The following is a 23,805-nucleotide window of genomic DNA, read 5'->3' as shown; positions in this document are numbered from 1 at the left end:
TGTGATTAAATGATGACACATTTTCCATTTTTGGATGAAAGAGCTCTGCTCTCTGTGACGGAGACGTTGATGTGTTTAATGGTTCGATGGGATTAATCCCAGGGACTGCGTTTTAATCTGTCTCAGAAGGTTATAATGTGTTTTCAGATTAATTGCTTAATCTCAGCAATTTGCCGTTTTGTCTTGATTTTCTTGCTCTTGGCACTCTCACACTAGAGCTTTTTGGCTTTTGGAAGTTTGGTTCACTTGTAACATGCAGTTAGGAACGCAACGTGCACAACCTGTTTCACCAGTTTTGTAATGAGCAATGTTTATTAAACTGCCAACAGAAGAGGATCTTTAAGGAGATCCTCCAACAAAATAAAAACGAGATGTTTAACGTTTGAAAATGAAGAAATTAAGACATCAATATTGGTATTGTAACAGAATCAGAATCTTCATTAAAGCTGCAGTAGGTAACTTTTGTAAAAATATGTTTTTTACATATTTGTTAAACCTGTCATTATGTCCTGACAGTAGAATATGAGACAGATAATCTGTGAAAAAAATCAAGCTCCTCTGGCTCCTCCCAGTGGTCCTATTGCCATTTGCAGAAATTCATCCGCTCCCGGTAAGAATCAACCAATCAGAGCTGCGGTCCGTAACTTTGTTTGTGTTCAAAATGTAGAAAAATGTATATAATAAGCGAGTACACCATGAACCCATTTTCCAAACTGTTTTTAGCTTGTCCTGAATCACTAGGGTACACCTATAATAAGTGTTTATATTCTGACTATTTTAGATTGCTTCGGGGGTACCGCGGCGGAGTAACCCAGTACCTTTGTGATTCTTCATAGACATAAACAGAGAGAAGTAGTTCCGGCTACGATGTTCTTCCGCAAGACGCAAGCAGTTCTGTTTATTAACCGCTAGAGCGTCAAAAGTTACCTACCGCAGCTTTAATTGCTCAAATATGATTGTGAATATCAAATCGAAGTTTTTTTTCTTCTCTTCACATGCTACATCCTCTCTCTTTTGTATACCCCATCATGACAGTAGTTTGTGGGATTGCGCTTGGTTAGCTACAAGCATTTGTGTTCCCTTTATTGAATGATGAACTCAGAGAATGAATATATCTGTCATCGGAAGCCATGGCTTATTGGATAAGATCTTACCTGGTCTGACACACACATGATGTCACACATTGGCTTTCTGGTTCAGCCCCGTAGACTCTTTGTGGGTAAAAATAGCATGCAGGGTCTGTTCTCCTAATATTTTCTTCATTTTGGACTCTTGATGCTGTTTTGGCACAGATACACTGTTAAGTTGGTTGAGTGCCAGCTACTGAGAACACTGCATGAGAGAGAGAGAGAGAAAGGTGCCTAGAAGACTCCTCTAACAAAATCAGCCTTAAATGGTCACACACTTTTCCTTGTGTGAAACACACGCCCGTTAACGCACCCTGGAATGCTCTTTCTGTGCCGTACTTTAAATGCTGTGTTAATACCTGTTTGCTAATTGTAGCTTCTTGGGTGGGACACCCTCACACACACTTCCACCCATTTAAACTTCAGACCCGTTGGTTTTTCAGGCAGCAGATTTTAGCGGCACAAGTTTTGTTGTTTCTTTTTCTTTTTAGGTTAACTATACCATTCTCATCCAGTGTTGTTATTGTTAACTAAAACTAAAAATATTAAAATATTTTCAGTAATTTAAAATAAAGCTGAAATAAAATGAATTATACTTATTAAATATAATCAAAATTAAATGGAAATTAAATGTTAATACCAAAAATTACTAAAACTGTCATAAAAATAAATGCTATGAAAACAAATAAATACTATAATGCTCTATTAATAATAAAAAATAGTTTTCTCTTTTAAAATAAATCAAATGTAATGTTGTTTTGATGACAAACTAAAATAAGTTAAAGTGCTAAAATGACTAAAACTGACATTTAAAAAAAGCTAAATAGAAATATTAAAAAACGAATAAAAATTATGAAAGCAGATAAATAAAATTCTAAATAAAAACAGAAAAATATGAGTAAATTATATAGTGGTCTGTTAATAATAATGCCTTTCTCAAACATTCTTTCTTGCATGTTTTCCCATCATCTTTTTTCTTGTGTGAGTTATTGTAGTTACCTAAAACGAAACCCAAAATCATAAAATTTAGTTACTTTAAAATAAATGTTGGTAATAAAAATGTATAATGTCTAAGGGATATTAAAATCATAGTGTAGTTGTTTGTTGTGTGAGTTTCACGCTGTAAAAAATAAATCCATAAAATAACAGAAAAAGTACTGGCAGCTCTTTACATACGACATTATCTGTTAATTTTACAGAGATTTCTGTTAACTCTAAAACACAATGCATTGAATGAAGTGCAAAATTCAAAAGACTGGCAAAACAACTGTAAAAATAAAAATTCAGAAAAATTCCTTCAAATGAAACCGTATATTGTGCCCTGTTTTTGCAGATGTTTTTTTAGAGTGTATGAGTATGTGTCTGTGCACACGCTAGTTCTCAGGAAAGCAAATTAGCAGCTCACACTCAATTAAAAGTAGGGCAAGTGTTCCAGCTTGAACATATTTTTGGAGTGTGTGTGTGTGTGTGTGTGTGTGTGTGTGTGTGTGTGTGTGTGTGTGTGTGTGATGCAGCTAGAGGACGTCCAGTGCCAGCTGCCGTCAGAAGGAGTGTAGCCCAGTGACGCTGAGCTGTTTTTGGGTAGAGGTCATGGAGGAAACCTGGTTCTCTATAGTTGAAAACGTGTTTCCTGTCCTGTGGACGTCAGAAAGGGTAAGAGCTCTACTCTCGAGGGGTTGTTGGGCTGTGTTTTACCTAGTGAGCTGGTTTGGATAGCAGCATTTGGGCATCGTTAGCCAAGTTCTCAATGTTGAAATGTTTCAAAGAAACACTTTGAACACAATTTGAAACATGCATATGATGTCCAAAAATGCTGTCTAGGCAGGTTTTGCTTTAAACACCACATGTGGATTTAAATTAGAGTCATGGGGTATTTGCTCTTTAGGAAACACTGTCTGCTGTTCTCCACCATCTGACTGTGTAAGCTCCTGTGTGTGTGTGTGTGTGTGTGTGTGTGTGTGTGTGTGTGTGTGTGTGTGTGTGTGTTTATCCTTGGGTTAATCGGGTGTTGGTATCATTGGGGGGGGGGCTCTTCCCCATCGCGTTTAACATATGGGCCATCTCCCTGGCTTAAAAAGTCAATGTGTGTGTTCATTTTTTGTGGTCCCCATTGGCTGATTTATATTTCTGCGTCGAACCTACGTCTTAAATCGTAGCCTATGCTGTAGCCTGACGTGCACCTCTCCTTAAAACTAACAGCGTTGGACCGCCAGCACTGAGATTGGTCTGCTAGAACCCCTCCCTCCATATGTACTTGAGTTGATGTGTTCATGTGCAGAGTCCAAACCGCTGATGAAAACATCACAATGATCCACACCACTCCAGTCCATCAGTTAATGCCTTGAAAAGTGAAAAGTTGTGATTTGGAAGAAACAAATTCATAATTAAGGAGTTTTAACTGTGAACCATTGCTTTTTCGGGAATTTTCAGCAAAGTTACATTTTTGGGAGAACTTCCTTTAACAATCTTAACTGGCAAGACTTGATTGGTTGATTGGCATGCTGGTGAACAGCATGAAACCTATTGAGCCACCTACCTAGACAGCATTTCTGGCCATCATATGCTCACTTGCTATTTCTTGAGACACAGATGCCATGTGCTTGGACACTACAAACAAAAAGTTGCATTTTCTAAATTTTGCAGGCCAAAATTATTGCATTTGCTGATTTTTCTCAAAAATTGCAATGATGTTTGCTGTATTTTTAGTGGTTCTTTGCAGTAAAACCTCACCAATAAACATAATTGGTAATTGCATATTATTATTATTATTATTATTATTATTATTATAAATATTATGTAATTTGTCTTGCTGACAATAAGAGTACAATCACGGCTGCTGCATCAATGGTTTGACAGAATGCAAGCAAAGAGCGCTGTATTTATAATCTTTAAAAACTTCTCAGTTCATTGCAATCTTTGTTATAACACAATAAATATATGCATAATTAATATTTCATAATGTCTACAATCCGTGTGTTATAATGAGAGCAAACGTGAGCATGCAAATGTCAGCACTGCATTTAAAGAGAAGAACTCCAAAGCACTCAAATTGTAGTGAAAAGTTAAAAAGCCTTTATTGCATCACTGGCTTTATACGTTAAAACTCTTTTGGTGAGAGGTACATCAACGCGTTGTGGCTACATGCCTTCATCAGGGTGTGTGTAACCAACATCATCTCAGTTCATTTAACAGCAGCTAATTATTCAAATTAGAAACACCTGGTTACTCTATGTAGAGCAGCTAGAAGAAAGAAACACATTTCAAATTGATTCTTACATTTAGTGTGTAATGTGTTGAGTGTTAAGCGAGTATTCTCAGAATGGAGTCCTGCGACTCAGCTACTTGAGACAGAGGGAATTATGTCTTCAGTCTGTCTTTGTCACTCCCTCCTTCATTCCATCCCTTTCACTCTTTCACTTCTTTTCTTTCGGTGAGGTTTCTCTGGTTAAGCGGATTGAGGTGGGCACCAGTAATCTGTCTCATACATTCTTGCATTATGTGCTCCTGTAGAAGGCAGAAATCCCTTCAGATTAGCCCTGAGAATAAACTGGTTTAAAGCCTCATCCCCTCTTTCCCAGACGCATCCCAGCACAGAAAGACATGGAGATGAGAGGAGCTCAGCAGATTAAGAGAACAGTGCTTAAAGGCATAGTTCAGCCAAAAATAAACAATTAAGAAAAAGCTCTTTTATTGATCTTTTATTAGTTGCATGAACCAGTTTTACGTCAAGAGCTGACCGATGTTTTCAGGAAAGTAACAGCATGCTGGTTTGGATCGGCATGATGATGAAACGTTAGTTTGAGTAGTTAGGTCTGTCTGTTTCTGTTTTCAGTATGTGGTACAGTACTTGATGTTTGAAGAACAACATGACATCTGGTTTAATCTGTGGAGATCATCTGATGACAGACCGCCTCATGTTGTTGTTTTGTCATTGGATTTATTTCTGTCTCTGGATCCATCATCCTGTATGCAGGTGCTTTAATGTGTCCTTTCAGATAGTGTCATCTTTTCCTCTGTGGGAGTGACGTTATATCTGACATGCTCAGTGGCACATTGTCTTTAGAAAAGAGGAACAGGTAAACTGTATGTTCACATGTGTCTACACGTGTCTGAGACTGATCGCTAGTTTGTAAATGCAGCATAGCATAGTGCTCATACTAACCAGTTGGGATTTAAACAAACTAAAGATGTATATAGAGACCAGGATATCATTCATAATATCATTTATATTATTTTTCCCTGAAAAATGTATTAATCTACTTTTAAAACCTGTAATGCAAACGCTAAATTCCAATGGGATGAGCCACACTGAAGAAGCCATTATAAATTGATTTTAAATAAACACCTGTGAGAACACTTCTTAAATGATTGTGCCATGTTGCTTGCCATTTTCTGGAGGAAAATGAACTTACCGGGGTCTGACAGAGACGTGACAGTATGTGGAAATTTGTGCGCGATAAATTAAATTCTTCACGCGATCTTGTATAACATGAGGTTGTACTATAAAACGTACTGTAAATAACCAACATATATATCACTCCGCCAGCGGCACTAACTTCAGCTGCAAACACTGGGAACAGAAATATGGGCAGACTGGTAATTACAGGAACACAGGTGAATAAATGAAGGGAGGGATGGAAAAAACTGAGTGGTATGAGATCTTCTGCTTCTGCTAAAATGGAACAGGCAAGATTAGTAACATCTAGTACACACTAGTACTATTTACTCAGCAGTGTGTGGGCTGTATGCTTGTGTGTGTGTGTGTGTGTGTGTGTGTGTGTGATTATAGGGCTGCAAGAGATAAAGGAAGAATCAGAGACAGAGGGCTAGTATACAACTCAAAGGACCACCCAGCGGGACACACACTCATGCTTTTTATACACTAAGGTCTGTCTTGGTAAACATGTTTGATGCCAGGGTGTCTGGAAAGCATTGAATTCTATTTTAAACTAATTATAAAATAGCATCACAGCCAGTAACACCGCTGATAGTTTGGGGGCGGGGCTATCTGCTTGAGCATCTGATGTCATGCCAGGAAACCTGCTTTAAAACACTTTTTATAAAAATAAAATTGCATTAGAGGAGCAGATTTCAGCATATTTTTCAGTGTTTTTCCACAATAAATTAGAAAGACACTATTAAAATATCACTTATTTCATAATTATAAATAGGCTTTTTATTTTTTTTTGAACATTTGTTCGGTTCAAGATAAAAAATGTTTACCTTTAACTAGTCAACTTAAAACCGTAACATGAACATGATTCAAGTAACTTTTTTTTTAACCATCTGGTTAAAGAAAGCACACATGAAGTTCACCAGAATTTGTTACAAATCTTTGCAGAAAAGATGCATGAAATATGATGGCAAATAGTGCCTCAAACATGTCTGAGGATCAGAAACATAAAAAGAGCATGCTTTATTAGCCACAATGTAGACATTTAGTTTTAGAGGTCATTTCAAATTTCAAAATTACTATAAGTATAAGACCAGGTGACTATTATTAACAGTAAATGTTTTGTAAAAACAAATAGCAGCAGCTTTCAGCCTGTCATCATCATGCAAACATGAAATATCAGTAGTAATTCTTTACAGGTTGTCATTCCACTGTGCTGATTGTCTATGTATGTAAACTTGCTTAATGGATGTGTTTGAAAATTGCACTTGTGTCTCACATTTTTATCGCTAGGTAACGCCTAGCAATATGCTCTACTGTGGTAAAATGTTACATTTGAATTAATCGATCAAATCTGAAAATTCACCCTACTCATAAGAAGCTGTTAAGCTGCTGTGGTCTTTAGAAAAATTAAAGGAGTCATAAACTTAGAAACCAAAATTCCTTTGATCTTTTGACATTTGAGGTCATTGTACTATAAAAGCATCTAGTAAGTTTCAGAACTCAAAACTTTGTCGTTAGTCTAAAAACAGCTTTTATTGAAGGCGGTCTGCCAAAACAACAGCATGTGGATTGTACGACTCTGATGTAATAGTGTGGATAAGCACTGCCTCCACAGATGATCATCAACGCCTCCAACTACAGTGCTGCCTGTTTAGCCCCGCCCACTGATTCATGCATGTAGGGTTTACGAGTGAGACGAGCGCGTAGGTCTATGCAGAAACCAAACTATAATCTGGCTCGAAATACAAGAAGGCTCTGTGCCATGCCAAGATGGAAAGACTGGAAAAACAGTCTTTGTATTGCCTTCCTTCTGATCGCAACGTTAGGAAAGAGGCAATGAACTTTATTTTTAATGAAGATTAAGAAAAGACTATTGCTTCTAAATTATGATTTTTTTTTTAAAGCAAAAGCTTAATAACATTATAATTGGACCTCAGAGAACAGTACAAAATAAAAAACAGAGGCAGTTCGTGACCTCTTTAAAGGAGTAATAAAAGCACATTAAAGCTGCAGTAGGTAACTTTTGTAAAAATATATTTTTTACATATTTGTTAAACCTGTCATTATGTCCTGACAGTAGACATATATGAGACAGATAATCTGTGAAAAAATCGGGCTCCTCTGGCTCCTCCCAGTGGTCCTATTGCCATTTGCAGAAATTAATCCGCTCCCGGTAAGAAACAACCAATCAGAGCTGTGGTCCGTGACTTTGTTTGTGTTCAAAATGTAGAAAAATGTATATAATAAGCGAGTACACCATGAATCCATTTTCCTAACCGTGTTTTTAGCTTGTCTTGAATCACTAGGGTACACCTATAATAAGTGTTTATATTCAGACTATTTTAGATTGCTTCGGGGGTACCGCGGCGGAGTAACCCAGTACCTTTGTGATTCTTCATAGACATAAACAGAGAGAAGTAGTTCCGGCTACGATGTTCTTCCGCAAGACGCAAGCAGTTCTGTTTATTAACCGCTAGAGCGTCAAAAGTTACCAACCGCAGCTTTAAAATCATTGTGATATTCATGACATGAATACATTTTAAATTGCCAGCCAAGTAATGTGGAATATATTATAGATATTCAATATATTTCCAAAGATTTGTTGAAGTTTGTAGGTTTCGAGTGACGTTAAGTGGTTCATTGAGTTCATAGAAACCCTCTCACTCAAGACCTACGTGTTTTAGCTGTCTGTGTTTATGCCCGTCTGAATACTTGCCATATTTTCCTCTTCAGTGGCACATAGCCATGAGAAATGCATGTCTTCACCATAGTACCCCTTTCCCGAGTGAGCGAAATGAAGGGAGACGGATGCATTACATTCCCCCGCCAAAAAAACCCTCGTCACGTGTGTAAGTTTTGTCTCGAGTGTCATCATGTGATGTGCCAGCGTGAACTTAGCTCTCACATTGACAGAGGGCCGTATCAAACTTTGGTGACTTGCACATACTAATCTGTTTGTCCTGGGTCACATCAGTCATGGCCTCACAGAATGTAGGCCATTATCAGGAGGGCACTGCTGTATCACTGTCACAGCAACAATGGCTCAATTCCTGTCATCAATTTGCTGATCCTAAATTTGTTGTTATTTTATTTATTTATTTTTTATTGCATGAGCAAAGACTACTAGTTTATTACTTTATTTCTGGAGGTCGTTGGGTTGCTATATTTTTATAATTTCGATAAATCAAACAGATGCTAGTCAGGATGCTTAAACAAACCGCAGTGTTTTGATAGCGGCAGAGTGTTTAGAGGTCTTGGTGAAATCAACCAACTAATCAACAGATGAATGCTTTATTTGTAGCTGTCTCTGCATGTTAAGATGGAATAGGAGAAAGTATTTTAATATTTAACAAATAATTTTGCATTTTCACAAACATGCACACTTCAGCTTAAAGCACCTGACAAATTTGTCTCCTCGTCAAGTAAACATTAACAGTACGAAGTTTATATATTGAGCTGAATGAGTGTATTTTTGGTTGTAATTGAAATAAACAGAATACCATTTAATGAAAATTTTAATTTTAATCAAGTCCTTGACTTTGAGGTCTTCTTTATGCTAATATGCTCTTAAAAGTTGACAATTCACTTTTGTTTGTTTTTTTCATTTAAGGTGATTTTTTTATTTTATATAAATAGTTTAAAAATGACATGTGTATAGAAATTGACATTGTATGACATGTGTATTTTCTAGACATGTGTATAGAAATCTATACAAAAAAAAAGAAACTAATATAAAAATGTTTGCAACAAGTGATCCTTCCCTTGTAAAAAAAGATGTATACTTATGTAGGAATAATTTTAAAAATAATATACTTTCACGGAAAAATATAATTTAAAATAATATACTTAACTATGAACCATATGTGTTTCATACCAGTGTTTCTGTAGCTCAAGTGGTAGATCATTGCGTTAACAAGTGCAAGGTTGGGGGTTCGAATCCCGGGGAACACATGATAGGAGAATATTGTTAGCCTGAATGCAATGTAAGTCGCTTTGGATAAAAGCGTCTGCTAAATGCATAATTTTTTATTTAATATGTCATGTTTTTTACACTTAAATGAACTGAAAATGCATTATACTGTTATTTAAATTTATTTTAAATACTGTTCACTAAACATTTATGGTAAAATAAAATGCATTTCTATTGTAACTTGAATGCCATTTATTAATATATTTGTACTTACTAGTTTGTAATGATAAAGTTCCAATTTAATACATTGAAATTATATTAACTTTAAATGTAATACTAAATAACCCAAGGCATTTGCCTGCAGAAAGAAGCAGTTTTGACATCTACTGTACAAGCTAACTTCTGAAATTAGAAAGAAAATTGTTTTTATCAAACCATTTTGTATGGTATTTTAGGTTCGCTCTGTTACAAAGTATTTTTTTCCCCCTAGAAAAAATACTAACTATAATTTAGACAAAACACTACACACCTATAGTACATCACAGGCATTTCTTTTGACAGCCATCTCTCTCTCTGTTGTAGGTTTTAAAGTTTTAGTGGTTGCTTATGCTAGCTAGCGTTAAAAATCGCAGCTGTTAGCTTGCTTTTGCTGTTTTTGTTTTGTTTTCTGTAAACCAAGAACTAAAAGCCATACGATAACAAGCTTGTTTTTGTTCCTCAACTATTTCATCCATCTCACAGTTCAGAGAAACTCTTCCTCTCGTCTCGCCCTGTCACCGTTTCTACCACGCTAATTAAAACGCCCTGACTGCTAACCCAATTTGACTCTCCATGACCAAATTGAGTTAGCTCACATTTCAAATGGATCTTAACTCTATTTTCCTCTTCCTTCAAATTCCGCGGCTTCAAACGTATTTTTCCCCTCAGAAGTTGTTGATGCAGTGATGGGGATGACAGAGAGCTCATTATATGAAACTAAACACTGCGACTGCCAAATCGATTCTCCCACAGACACGTGTTGAAGCGCGAGTGTTATGGAGCGTGTTTGTCAAATGTAGTGAGCGGTCTGGGATGGATAAGGGTGTGTGAGTGCTGCCATATGGAAAGTGGAGTATTTTCAGCTCACATTCCCCACATAAGGTCAATAAGGTCGGCCTTGAGGTCAAAGGTCAAAAGCTTTGACCTCGTGAAGTTAGATGAGGAAAGGAGAGAGTGATATACCCTCGTGTTCGGCCACACACACTCTCTGTCATTCTCATGTTTATAGGTTGGAATAATTGAGTATTTTAGTTGTACACTAGGTCTTTGCAAATGCACACTTACACAAACAAGCACATGCGTAATTTTATATACTTTATGTTCACAACATTCCAAAAGCATTAAATGCAGACCTCTCTTTGGATTCCATGCTTGACTTTCCCACGACAAAACCCTTTAGGACAACCCACCCCCATTCCCCTTCTCTCGCTCCATCTTTCTCATTCTCCTTCCCAAATAAACCTATTTTCTGAAGTGTTCTGTGGTAAATTAAGTGTCTGTGTGCTGTTTGTTTGGGAACAGTGTGTTTGGGGTGTGTTTTTGTGTGTGTGTGTGGGGGGGGGGGGGTTGTGTGATGCTCAGACTCTGAAATCTCTGAAGTCACTCAATGACAGCTACACAGATTTCATCCACAACACAGCTGTATCTGTCTGTCTGCCATTTTATCTGTCCTTCTCTGCACCACTCAATTGCTAGTTATTAGGGGTGTAATGGTACGTGTATTCTTACCGGACCGTTTCGGTACAGGGCTTTCGGTACGGTGCACGTGTGTACCGAATGAACGAATGCAGTATTTTGTGTGCGGAACATAAGTACATTTTCGTGTTTCCAAACGAACATATTAAGTGGTGGTAGTCTCCGCGTTCAGCGCAAATCCCGCGCTGTAGCTGAAGGCCGGCGACATACTGGCTGCGTGGCTTGAGCATGGCGGTTCTGCTGCGTGGCGTGAACGTGCGTTTCTGCTGTCTCGCATTTTCTCTGTCTTTACCCATCAGAATCGTGCCTGATGCGACGCTGGCGCGCTGCTGCTACTGTAGGTGACATAGAGGGAGACCGCTGACAGACCAGGATCTTGTCTTCACGACAACAATATCTGTACTATATCTATATATATACTTTACTATATCTATATCTATATCTATATATATATATATATATATATATATATATATTAGTGCTGTCAAAATTAGCGCGTTAACGCATTCGATTAATTTGAAATATTTAACGCGTTAAAAAAAAATAACGCAATTAACGCGGTTGCAGTTTTTTTTTATTTCCAGTTGTGGCCTATGTGTGTTCAACGTGCAAAGAAATATGGATAAGACCAAGGAAGGACTTTTAGACGGAAAGTTTCAGTATAAAACTCTGCCGGATTACTCTTCAGTCTGCCACAAGAAACATTACTCTTCATTTAGTCTGCCACAAGAAACAGCAACATTAAAATCATGAACTCAAATGTCATTTAAAAAAAACAAAAAAAAAAAAACAATGACTGTAACAGTGCGTAAATCAGACCTTTCTGTAACGCTAACGTTAATAAGCTTAAATGAAAATAACGAAATAATTGTGTAGCGGAGTATTTTTTGTACACAGTGCCGCGAACTGTCAATCACTCCTGTGCGCGTGCATCACTGTCCTCCTCAGCTGCAGCAACTTGCGCTCTCTCTCTTCATCAAGCTTTAAAACAAAAAGGGGACGAAAAGATCATATTGTCTTTGTGCATAGGCTATAGATTAATTAGATAAATGAATATCTAAATTTGTGCCTTGCCGTCTACGGTATTTTTTTTGAACTTAGAAAAAAGATGCTGCAGCCAATGAGCAGCCAGCGGGGGCTGCAGGACGACTCAACCTCCGCAGACAGTTTTTAATGTTTATCAGACAATAAATACTCAAGATTTTGCTTTAGTATAACTCACAACGAGTTTCACACACCTTCTCCGGCCACGATGAGTTGTTGACACTTAACAGTGGGAAAAGCGACACATGCGCTATTCACTTGTATAACTTAAGGGTGAATGGGTAATGTAGTTTCTGCTCTGGGTGGGATTAATTAGGAAGCTTGCATTGTGAAGGGCGCTCTGAAAATCGGCAGTGCAGGTAAAAGATTAAAACCTCTATTAAAACAGATGTCCAAATGAGCGTACCGGCTCACTTAAAGCACTGGCAATGACTATACTTTGGAATTTTTTTGCAGTCCACTTAGAATTCAACATGGAAATCATTTTTGTTTTTTATTGGCATTGATTGTTTTGAAATTCAAATGGTACTTACATGCCTGTGTTTTTATTTCTGTAATAAATATGGCTTTCAAGCCAACAGTTAATTTGGAGGATATTGATGATTTATTGCAGGTATGCTGTTTACATGAGAAAATCTGTGTTACAAGTTAAACAAAAATTCCAATAAACAATCATATTTTGAATTTAAATAGTTTCTTTGTCTTGAGTTTACATTAATTATTTACATTTTACATTTACATATCCAAAAAGTTTCAGTCTTTTAATTGCGATTAATCGCGATTAATTTTAAAAAATTGTGCGATTAATTAGTTAATTTTTTTTAATCGATTGACAGCACTAATATATATATATATATATATATAGATATAGATATAGATATATATATATATTTTAAATATGAGCAGGCCTACAAAGCTGGGATTGGTAATGCTGCACTGTAATCATAGTAATTTATTTATATTTTTCTTTATATTTTATTATATGATATTTAATGGAGAACTTTGCAGCAGTATTTTATTTCTTATTCTTTTTATATTTTATATATATATTATTAAAAAGTATTAAAAAAAACTAAGTATTTTTTTGTAAACAAATTGTTAAAAAAAAGTTTATAGTAATAAACAACCTGCAGTTTAATGTTTGCATTTCTTTCACTTACTGTACCGAAAATGAACCGAACTGTGACTTTAAAACCGAGGTACGTACCGAACCGTGATTTTTGTGTACCGTTACACCCCTACTAGTTATACAACAGTTCCAGTTCATTTTGGAAAAGCCGGTCTTAGCTAGATGCTAAAAATCATTAAGATTAGTTAAACTTCAAGGTAAGTTTCTGAAAAAGTATCTATAGCTCTGCTACAAGACATTTACAGAGTCAACCTAAAGGGTTAGTGCACCCTAAAATGTAAATGCTGTCATCATGGATTGTCGTTCTAAAACTCTTTAAAGGGGCAATATTGTTTTTAAAATGTGACTATCCAATGATATAATGTCGAATTTTGACAGTACTGTATTGTTTGGCAAGTGCTGTATTTTCTATTAAAGAGCCACACAGATGGGAAATCAAAAATTACCTGTATTACAGTGTGTGATGTAGCTGTCCATCAGTGTAAACAATGTGCAAAGTAATTAAACCAAAAAGTACACGATTTATAAAGTTATTGGCTTCTAAAGTAAGGAGTCGACTCTGAATCACTGAAACGAGTCGTTATAGATTTCAAATCTTTTGCCCATCTCTATGTACGTCACTAGGAGCACTTTGCATAATAATCTCCGCCTACCGTCTTGGGAGAAACAAAACTACTCTGACCTGCCCCCCCCCCCCCCCCCCACACACACACAGACGCTCTGGTTGGTGTGAGAGCATCATGTCGAGGAGACAGTGTGTTTTATTTTCACTGCCAAAGAATGAAGATCAGAAGAACCAATGGCTAAAATTCATTTTCACCACAATACCAGAGCAGTACAACAAATCCTTGTTGTGTTCACAACATTTCACTGATGACAGCGGGATTTTCAAAGCGTTTGGCCATAAAAGATGGTTCATTACCAACTTTATTTAATCCAACGAGCATCTCCGAATCACAACGCGAAGTATGATTATGAAGTTATGTGTTTGTTTTCTCCCGAGCGTCTTATCAGTATGTGTGCTGTCTGCAGCCTGTCTGCGCTGATCGTCATGTACAAACACATCATTAAAATGAAGTGTAACTCCGTGAATACTCAACAAAGAGACATGAGAGAGATATCTATAGAAAGCTTGACATGTCTACTTTAAAACTAAACAAGTGCTGCCGAAAACAGATATTCTGTGATAAAGTAATCCCTATGAAAACAACGCGATGTCCATTTTTCACGTCTCCCTTCATTATATCTAATGTGACCACGCCCCTGCGCTGAATGCGCTATTCAGATTCAAACTGAAGCGCACAGCTTGAATACACACACACAGAAGAAAAAGCAGCGAAAAAAGCTCACTTGCTTCACAGTGAGAGGAATAAGACATAATTCACCCCAAACAGATGCTAACGCATAGTTTACCGTGGAGGTGTGTGTGAAGTGAAGTGAAGTGAAATTCAGCCAAGTATGGTGACCCATACTCAGAATTTGTGCTCTGCATTTAACCCATCCGAAATACACACACACAGAGCAGTGAACACACACACACATACACTGTGAGCACACACCCGGAGCAGTGGGCAGCCATTTATGCTGCGGCGCCCGGGGAGCAGTTGGGGGTTCGATGCCTTGCTCAAGGGCACCTAAGTCGTGGTATTGAAGGTGGAGAGAGAGCTGTTCATGCACTACCCCCACCCACAATTCCTGCCGGCCCGAGACTAGAACTCACAACGCTTCGATTGGGAGTCCAACCCTCTAACCATTAGGCCACGACTTCCCCGAAAGTGTGTGTGGAACAACCAATCAAACCTGACTATGTTAGTTGACCAATCAGAACACAGTATGCTACTGAAAGGTGGGGTTTAAGGAAACTGAATCTTTTGAACAGCTTCGCGCGAACCGTTTGGGGATCTCTGAGAATTGAGGTAATTTTAAAATGATATTTTGACAAAATGACAATGTTTTTTAACCTTGGATGGATTTAAACCTAATGTACAGGATTTATAAACAGTGATAGGAAGCTTAGAATTTTCATTTTACTGGCTCTTTAAGACAATTTGTTTTTTTTTTAATGAGTGAACTTGTTTAGGTTGATGGCATTAAATTTGAAAAGATACATCTACAGTAAATACAACTTAAAAACTGGAATTTAATTTAAATACATATCTGACTATAAAAAATGCTACACAGTGATTTGCGAGCAGTTGTTTTATCCATTCTTTTACATGCGCCAACTGAATAAGCCGTTCAATAGACGTTTTAATGCTACATGTCACTACAGTTTTCTGTGGATTCGTTTACAAACAAGGTATGAATTGACGTGGGATTTGACAGTGAGTTTGTGAGTTAGTAGCATCACAAATTTTTGTTTATCACTAGGGTCAGTCTGTTAATCTGACTGGCCCAGCTCTAATAGTTCTGTTATGTAGTCCATTTTTGGTAGTCCTGACCAAATTGTTTCTTGGCAGAGAAAAAATAAACAAAAAAGCTGTCTTTAATGTTTTGATGCATTTTGTGCTGTAGTTCGGTTTATCAAATTGTGATTGCATTATTGTTTAGTTATCTGTCACAACATATTATACACACGGTTCACACATGTACACACTCACGGACGGATTCTGTTTAGTTGTTGTGTATGAAGTAAGCACTGTTCGCGTGGGCCGGTGGCTTCAATTCATCTGTGGTGTGTGTGATTTTGGGGGGAGTGGAAGAGAAGATGTTGGAACACTGTGAAACAATCTGCATGTTGTTTATCTTTAAGAGCAAACGAGCGAAACAGGATTATAGTGAGAGAGGAAGGCAGAGATGTAGTTTGAAGAACAAAAGCACATATGACTGTCCTGCCCCCTCACACCCGCCCACTGACTATCTGTGTGCGTTTCCTCATTATCCTCTGAGCTCCACACTCCTGATTGGCTGATTTATGTTTTCATAAAAACACATTTGTAACTGAACAATCTTAGTTTCATCATTACTTCCCTTCACCAAATAACATAATGATTATTTGCTATATAAGTACCATTGAGATGAATTAAATGGCTGTAGATCCTCAGACATATGAGAGCTGAAGGTGAGGTGAGCTTCTGTGTGTATATTTGAATATGTCCGTAGGTGTAATAAAGACAGTCAAAGAGGGAAAGAGCAGCAGGGTTTTTTTTCTCCATCACTATAATGCAGCACATGCATTACTCTTTCTGCTCAGCTCAGTGTGAACGCTGCGCTGGTATTTCCTGTTTATGCTGTAGCAGAAACGCCCTTTGAACTTTTCCAGCATGCACTCCCTCAGGACACCCCCATCCTGCACTCCTGCCCTCTGTCCAGCCTCTCTCAGCATCCCTTTGTGTTCAGTGCAAATAACACAATCAGCATGGCCCGCACTTGCCAAGATGTGTAGAGTCTTGTGTGATTGGGTTTGTGAATGAGTGTGTGTGAGAACCTCAACACCTGGGCATCACAGATGCTTTTCACCCCTCTGAAAATTAATGAGCTGATATATTCATTTGTAATCACAGATTAAGTCACGACTGCATGCTGAATACTACAAGGATGGCTTTTGGTTTAGTTATAATAATGAGGAACTATGAATGTGTTGAGAACAAATAATGGGAGGCCTTGTTTATATCTGATATGTAAGGAATCAAGTAACAAGAAGTGGATGTCAAACATTTTTTATCTTTGGTTTGTTAAAATTATCTAAATGAAAAGTATTATTAAATGGTTACTAAATGTTTCCCTGATCTTTTTTTTTAAACATTTAAGGATCCTAATATGTATTGTCTGTGATGCATCAGATGCATTAGTTCATGCACTACATATTTATGTTTATTTGAGAGCAGAAATATGCCACTTTTTACCCAATCAGAGATGCTCCCTTAGATTACATGAATTTGAGAAACATGTTAATATCAGGTGTAAAATACGTCCAGAGTAATGAAAGACTAAAAACAGGTAAATATAAGATGACATTGCAAAGAAAGAGCAGGGAAATATCCATTACTGCCCACAACCAAACTTTGTTACAGCATTCAATCCCACACTGTAACATAACTTTATCCTAATATTTATACCAGCTAACTTTCTCAGCGGAGTCAGAGAAGAATGATGTGTTTTGTTCCTTGTGTTGAGATTATTTACAGGCCTGCGACATTGTATTTACTCAACACTGAGGATAGACTGTTGACATTTGGCCATGAGACAGTAGACACAATGGGTGGGAAAGACCACAGCAGGCACAGAAACGGAGAGAGAAGTTTGTGCGTAGAAAGATTCCCATCAATAGGTGGCCAGCCACTTGAATAAAACAAAGAGTTTGTTTTTCGAAATGAGCCCAGAGTGGAACTCAAGGAATGGAGGGTAGTGAAGTGCTTCTTTAGTTAATTCAGGCCTCTCGGGGAGCTGAAGAAGTATTGTTTCACACGCCGTGAGTCTGATCTGATCGAGTCGAGCGGATCGAGAACGGTCCAAGGGAGTGGCGATCCAAGTTCATGTGTGTGTGTGTTACGATGGTAAGACTCACATTCCTGCTACTGTAATCCCCCTCCCTCTCTCCACCCTCCCTTCCTCCTTTCCTCCCTCGCTCTCTCACTCTCCCTCTCCGCACCACTCTGTAATTAAACGACCGCATGGTGACAGTTAGAATTTGAGCAGAAGTTGATAACCTACTGAATGTTGATAACCGACATTTTGAACAGCAGACACTTGCGTCTTCTCCTCGATTTGGTTGTTTTCCATGCTCATTTGATCTGGAGGGAGGTGTCCTCTGTATTCTCAGTCACCCCAAGCAACCTTACAGATCGCCGTGCCAGCTTTGGGCATGCCAGGGGTAAGTACAGTATGTCTTCTCAGCGTACGCTCAAACATATGCTATGCATCACTGTCTCAGGTAAGTTTAGAAGGTCGTGAGCAACAGGTGTATCTCAAAGGATGCAGTCACTTGTACTGAGAATATATGTTTGCTCATAAATGGATGTAAATGTCTGATTTGTTGTTGTTTTTTTTGTTATGTTGGCAAAGTCATGTCATGTTAATGGTGCTTATATAAAGTGGTTAGAAGTTCTTCGACTGATCCATTAGCTGCAGAGTACAGATTAACGTGTGCACACAGACTAGCACTATAATCTGGATCAGTGGTCTGAAGCTGGTTTACACCATTAATCAGGCCAAAGAAAGATCAGCTAATGTTGATTTTACATTCTTGTGTGTTTGTGCGAGGGATGTTTTTGGTTGCGGATAGGTGTGTGTGTGTGCACGTGCACGTGCAGTCATGCTTTGGTTGCTGGAGTTCACAGTGGCTTTCTACCGGGTGCTTTGGAATTTCAAGTGTTTTGTTGGGTTTGCTGGAACATGTGCGTCTGACATCCGTTTATGCATGTGTGAAGGAACATAAGTGGTTTGTGTGTGTTTTAAACCTACACACACACACACAAATTGTATACATGCAACTAATTGTGTGCACATGTGCTAGTATGCAAAAATACACACCAAATGTAAACTTCCAAGTGTGTGTTTCTTGTGTGTTCAGCATGTGTAACTGATAAATGAATATAATTGTTACGTGATGAGGTTTTCATAGTATTGTTAAATTTTTGTTAATGTTGTAACATTTTGATAGTGTCAATATAGCAGTCCATAGTGGATTCCTGTTTTTCCAGTCTGCTGGAACACACTGTCTGTTCAACCTTTCCTGTTGTGTTTCTCTTAAACACTCCACCGCAGTGGCCTGGATAGTGTGTGTGTGTGTGTCTGCACATTGTTGTTGGTGCTTTGATTGAAATAGTTACAAGCAGTCCTCTGGTACAATAACAATTTCCTTAGACTAATAAATATTAAAATTGTTATTGTGTGCCCTTTCTTTACCTAAAGCTAAACACAATGTTAGATCATCTTTTTGATGTATGAGCTATTCTTTGAAAGAAAATAAAAAAGAGGAAAGTACTATGCCAACCATTGGCATTGCAACCCACACATTCCTGTCTATTAGATATGGATAGATTTACAGTTTCAAACTACCCACATATTGCCATATATGCTTCATAGCAAGAATACTAGTAACATTATAAATGTTTTTAACTTCAACATATTACAAAAGAATTGAATTGTAAAATCGACTTTGGTTGGTTGATGCACGTACAAATGTTGATTTTTTTTTAAATGTTTAAATAATAAATTGTTCTGGTACTTTTCCAAATATCTGTTTGCTTTATATTTAAGTTTTTAGGGTATTGGGTTGTTAGCAGCATGTTGCAACTATTGATTCCAACTATTTTTGTGATGGGAGTTGATGCTTATGTAGAGCAGAGTTGTAGTCGAAAATGTGGGCATCATTTCAGACCATATTTTCTTGTCATGGACTTGAGAGCATGTAGACTCAATCCTCTTAACTATAACACTGATGAGGAACATTTCAAATCAGTCACAAACAATTTCATTTCAGTTTGGATGGTGTTTTTAAAAGCACCTGCCTATAAAGGTATAAAAGAAGAACACAGCATGTGTTAACAGCAATCTCCATTTGTTTTTGTTTTTCAGGGACGCCGCTCAAAGATGGCAGCCTGCTCCTGGATCCAAGGCTGCCATGTTGGTGAAAGTTAACAGCATTGGAAGAAACCAGTCTCTGGGTCCAGCTACCGCCCACCAACTTCTCCATTTCAACCCCACCAACACTAGCACTTCACCCAAACCAGGTTACACAGCACAACTTGACAGAACCGGTTTGTTCAGTAAAATGGCCGTTCCTGGAGACTCCAAGCAGGGTTACCACCTCAGAAAGGGGGATGCCAACTTCTGTCTGGTTTTACCCTCTTCTAGCTCTTCCTCTTACTCTGCCCACCAGCGCTCTGGTGCAGGTACACCTCGCCCCTCCTCTCCTCAATACGGAGCTACACCCTCAGCACCCATCTACGATGAGCCTCCACCCATTGATTCCCCAATTTATGATGAACCCCCAGTGGAAATGGAAGTAGAAGGTGCGCACCACTTACACAGAGTACCCTACTCTACCAGTCACAGCCTTCCTAGAGGAACCCAGCCTCCAAAACTCCTCCAGTTCCCCAATTCCAAACACATCTGCAGCTCTTCAGCTAGTGAATACAGCCCGGCCGGCCGGGAGTGCATCAAACACATGGTGAACGTGGATGCAGCTGCATCCAAACACCAGCCCCAGACATCTAACCCCATCGAAGAGCCTTCAAATACAGCCAGTCCTCAAATCCAGCCCCAGTCTCCAGTCTCTGCCCAGATTAAGAATGACGTCTCTGTAGAGAAGAAGCAATCATGGAGGCTGTTGGAGCCCCGCCACAGCCGTCAAAGCAGCCAGGCCTCTCAGGAGTACCCAGGCCCTGCTGCCGTCACGTACCAGGACTCTGGCTACTCCACAGGGCCGTCCCCAAGTCTGAGAAGGAAGAACCGACGTCGTGCACCTCTTGTCACTGGGTCGGGTCGACCTGGATCGGTGGGAAGCAGTGGGGAGTTGAATGCGTTAAATGAGAAGCTGATGGCAGAAATGAGGGCAGTAGTAAACCGTTCCAATGTACTACATGGAAGCAAGGCCAGTCTAGACACTGAAATGGGATCAGAGGCTTCTGGAAGTACTGCCCGCTCCCCGGTCAGTTCATTGAAGATGGGGGCAAGAGGGAGTGAATCGAGGGAGGATGTGACATCAAGTAACCGATCACTGTACAGGGGCGGGGGCAACAACCACAGTGATGTCATTCTGTCACCACTGGTGACAGATGGACTCGGAGGCCGGCAAAAGAGGACATATGAGAAAGTGGATTCGCTGGAGAAGAGCTTAACATCGCAGACCAGCTTGGCATCCCCAGAACCACCAAGGTCACCCTCACAGGTACCAACATTTTTTGCAGCTGTCCACTTCATTGAGACTGTACATCTGGAAATGTTGTTATGGTCGATCCAGTGCAGCAATCTGGCTTGCTCCCTTTTTTACCAAGTTTTTCCTGTGTTCTTTTTCTTTAATTACCCTTCCCTTTGTCATGACTCCTCACATTCGATGGTCCCACTGTGTCTAATAGAGTTCTTTGGAGTGGAAAAGCATTCGCTTCCATCCGGTCGTTGTAGAAACTATGCAGGAGATGGTGAGGCTTGGGGTTTCCGGGGCTGAAGAGGGTGTAAATGTTCCATTCTAAGGAGATTTACTTTTTCTGTGTGTGTGTGTGTGTGTGTATGTGTTGTGCTTAGATTATAAGAGGATTGTACAAAGGCCAGTTGTTGTTTTTCTCATTAAAGAAAATGTGCAGGAATAAGGGGAAAATGGTGAGTTTAGTGAGCAAGAGATTGATGGACCGGGAGATGTAAATGAGTGAAAAGTAAAAGATCAGCTATAAGTGCGTGCGTGTGTGTGTGTTTTTTTTTTTTTTTTGTGGAAGATGTACATATGGGAATCGGTTAGCAAGTAGGTCAGTGTAGAGCTTGAACCAAATTACTTTTTCAGACCATCGTCATGGAAGACTGTATTTAATGTAGAATATGTTTTATGTGAATGGTCATAATAAAGGCAGAAAACCTACATCAAATCTTACCTGCCACCACTATTCAGCCCACGTTGTGGTGAACTTTATCGCAAAATTGCTGCTTTTTTAAGTTATTTTCATACAATACTGTCCATGCCTTTTCAGCATGAATTTTTCACTGCGTGTCCTTGGTAAAACCTGACAGAATTATAATTTTTTTTCTACATGCAACACGCAACATCAGAACATCCATTCATGACAAAACACAAATATAACAACAGATATCCTCTATATAATCCAGTACTTTAGACAAAAAACACTGCCAACCATCAACAGTGCCTGGCTCGGCCCAATCAATTCATGCCGCTGTACATTAATGAGACATAAACTTGGTATAATCATATAATCCGTCTATAAGTACGAAGATAAAGCAAAGTTTACATAGATTATTAACAGAGTAGGACACTCCCCAAACATATGAAGACTTGACGGTGTTAAACATGGTGTCACATGGATGGGAATATGCATGGAAATGATATGCAGATGAGGTTATGTATCGTAAAATGAGACGACGTAAGCTTCATATATGGTTATTTCGGGGAGGAGACGGAGTGGAGATGCATGTATGCACAATCTTCCCCTGACTGGGATTTATTAAGGTATTTTTGCGCAGATTCTGTGCATACTCAAAATCAAGCTTTTGTGCGTACCTACACTTTTAGAATGAAATCTACGGAGAGTTTTATACATGAGGTCCCTGGTACTATTTGCAGAATAATTGAGAAAGGAAAACAGAGCCCGGGCCAGTCCCCTTATTCACACAGCCAGGTGTTGTGGTTGTACAAGACAGTCGCCTCTTACAGCTCACTGTGTTTTGGCACATTCAGCTAATGTGTTTCGATGTGTGTGCTGACAGTTCCATTTGTCATTAGTGTAGTGCTCCAAATGTGGTTTGGCTTCTCCTGGTGAGCATAAGTTGGAGTTAATATTATGGATCCTAATACACTAGGAGAGATTTGTCATCAATCAAATGATCGCATGATTAAAATTATTACATCCGTAAAGCAAGATTAAAATGACCTTTTCCTTTTCCTGTGTTAATGTTTGTGAATGGACAATGTTTACTCAGTATTTCAAACATCAGGATTAGGGTTAGGGTTATCAGATTTAACAAAAATACACGTTTACCTAGAGTATTCAGCATGCTTTATATGTCTTCTGGCCCTTTGGCTGTCTTCTTGCCTTTGCATGCCTCATTACCTTCATCAGTCTTTTTTCTGTCTCTCTCATACTACTTACACATTAAAATACAACAATAACTTAAAGGCAAAGTTGTGAGGTTGGAAACAGTGACTCACTGATTTGGTTCAGAGCAAGCTCATTACATCTTGATGGAGGCAGAACCTCACAAATGTCCAGAAGCATGAAGAAACACTCCATTCTTACAATTTAATATGACCACATTGTTAAATCTGTATCACTTATAGCACAGTGTCACATTGACGTAATGCCAGTGGGTGCCAAGACATGAAAGGATACCCTTATGTTACAGGAATATACCACAAATGCAACGTGCTAGTCGATATAGATACTGCAAACACAGATGAATGACATCATGTTCATAACCTGTCCAAGTCCCACCCTACATTTTTTTTCAAACTCAGAATATTACTTAAACCTCCAATAATTAAATAAGTTAAATAACACAAATATACTTTTATTTAATCCCATTTTATGAACCGATGCCTTGTTGCCGACATTTATCCAATTGCATTGCATTACTAATATTGCATTACTTTTAAAAGTAACACTTTCTGTTATACTTGCATTTACACTACAAGGAAGAAAATATCTGTTGCTACTTTAATTCCATCATGATTTTTTTTTCTAGAAATACTATTCTTTTATGTGTATATGAACATTTTTAAATAAGAGAAAAATGCATGAAATTCTGTTATTAAATTCATTTTCTTCAGTGTGGAACTAGTCGGACCGGGATTATTTTT

General features: G+C 38.4%; 1 protein-coding gene across 3 annotated transcripts in view; it reads left to right on the top strand.

Annotated features, from left to right (window-relative positions):
- arhgap46b (Rho GTPase activating protein 46b) overlaps positions 1-23,805 on the top strand; it is a 63,717-nt gene that overhangs the window by 27,877 nt on the left and 12,035 nt on the right. For 2 of the 3 annotated variants that reach the window (XM_026199384.1, XM_026199385.1), the window contains exon 3: positions 19,860-21,174. In XM_026199384.1, coding sequence (XP_026055169.1) covers positions 19,860-21,174 — 1,315 coding nt within the window. Of the gene's footprint in view, positions 1-17,553; positions 18,154-19,859; positions 21,175-23,805 lie in introns of those variants that run through there. The other variant, XM_026199386.1, reaches the window with a different exon arrangement.

The sequence above is a fragment of the Carassius auratus genome, chromosome 23 (assembly GCF_003368295.1).
Source record: "Carassius auratus strain Wakin chromosome 23, ASM336829v1, whole genome shotgun sequence".
In the NCBI taxonomy this organism is placed as follows: domain Eukaryota; kingdom Metazoa; phylum Chordata; class Actinopteri; order Cypriniformes; family Cyprinidae; genus Carassius; species Carassius auratus.
The sequence above is the reverse complement of the archived record's forward strand: the minus strand, read 5'-3'. Positions and strand labels throughout refer to the sequence as shown.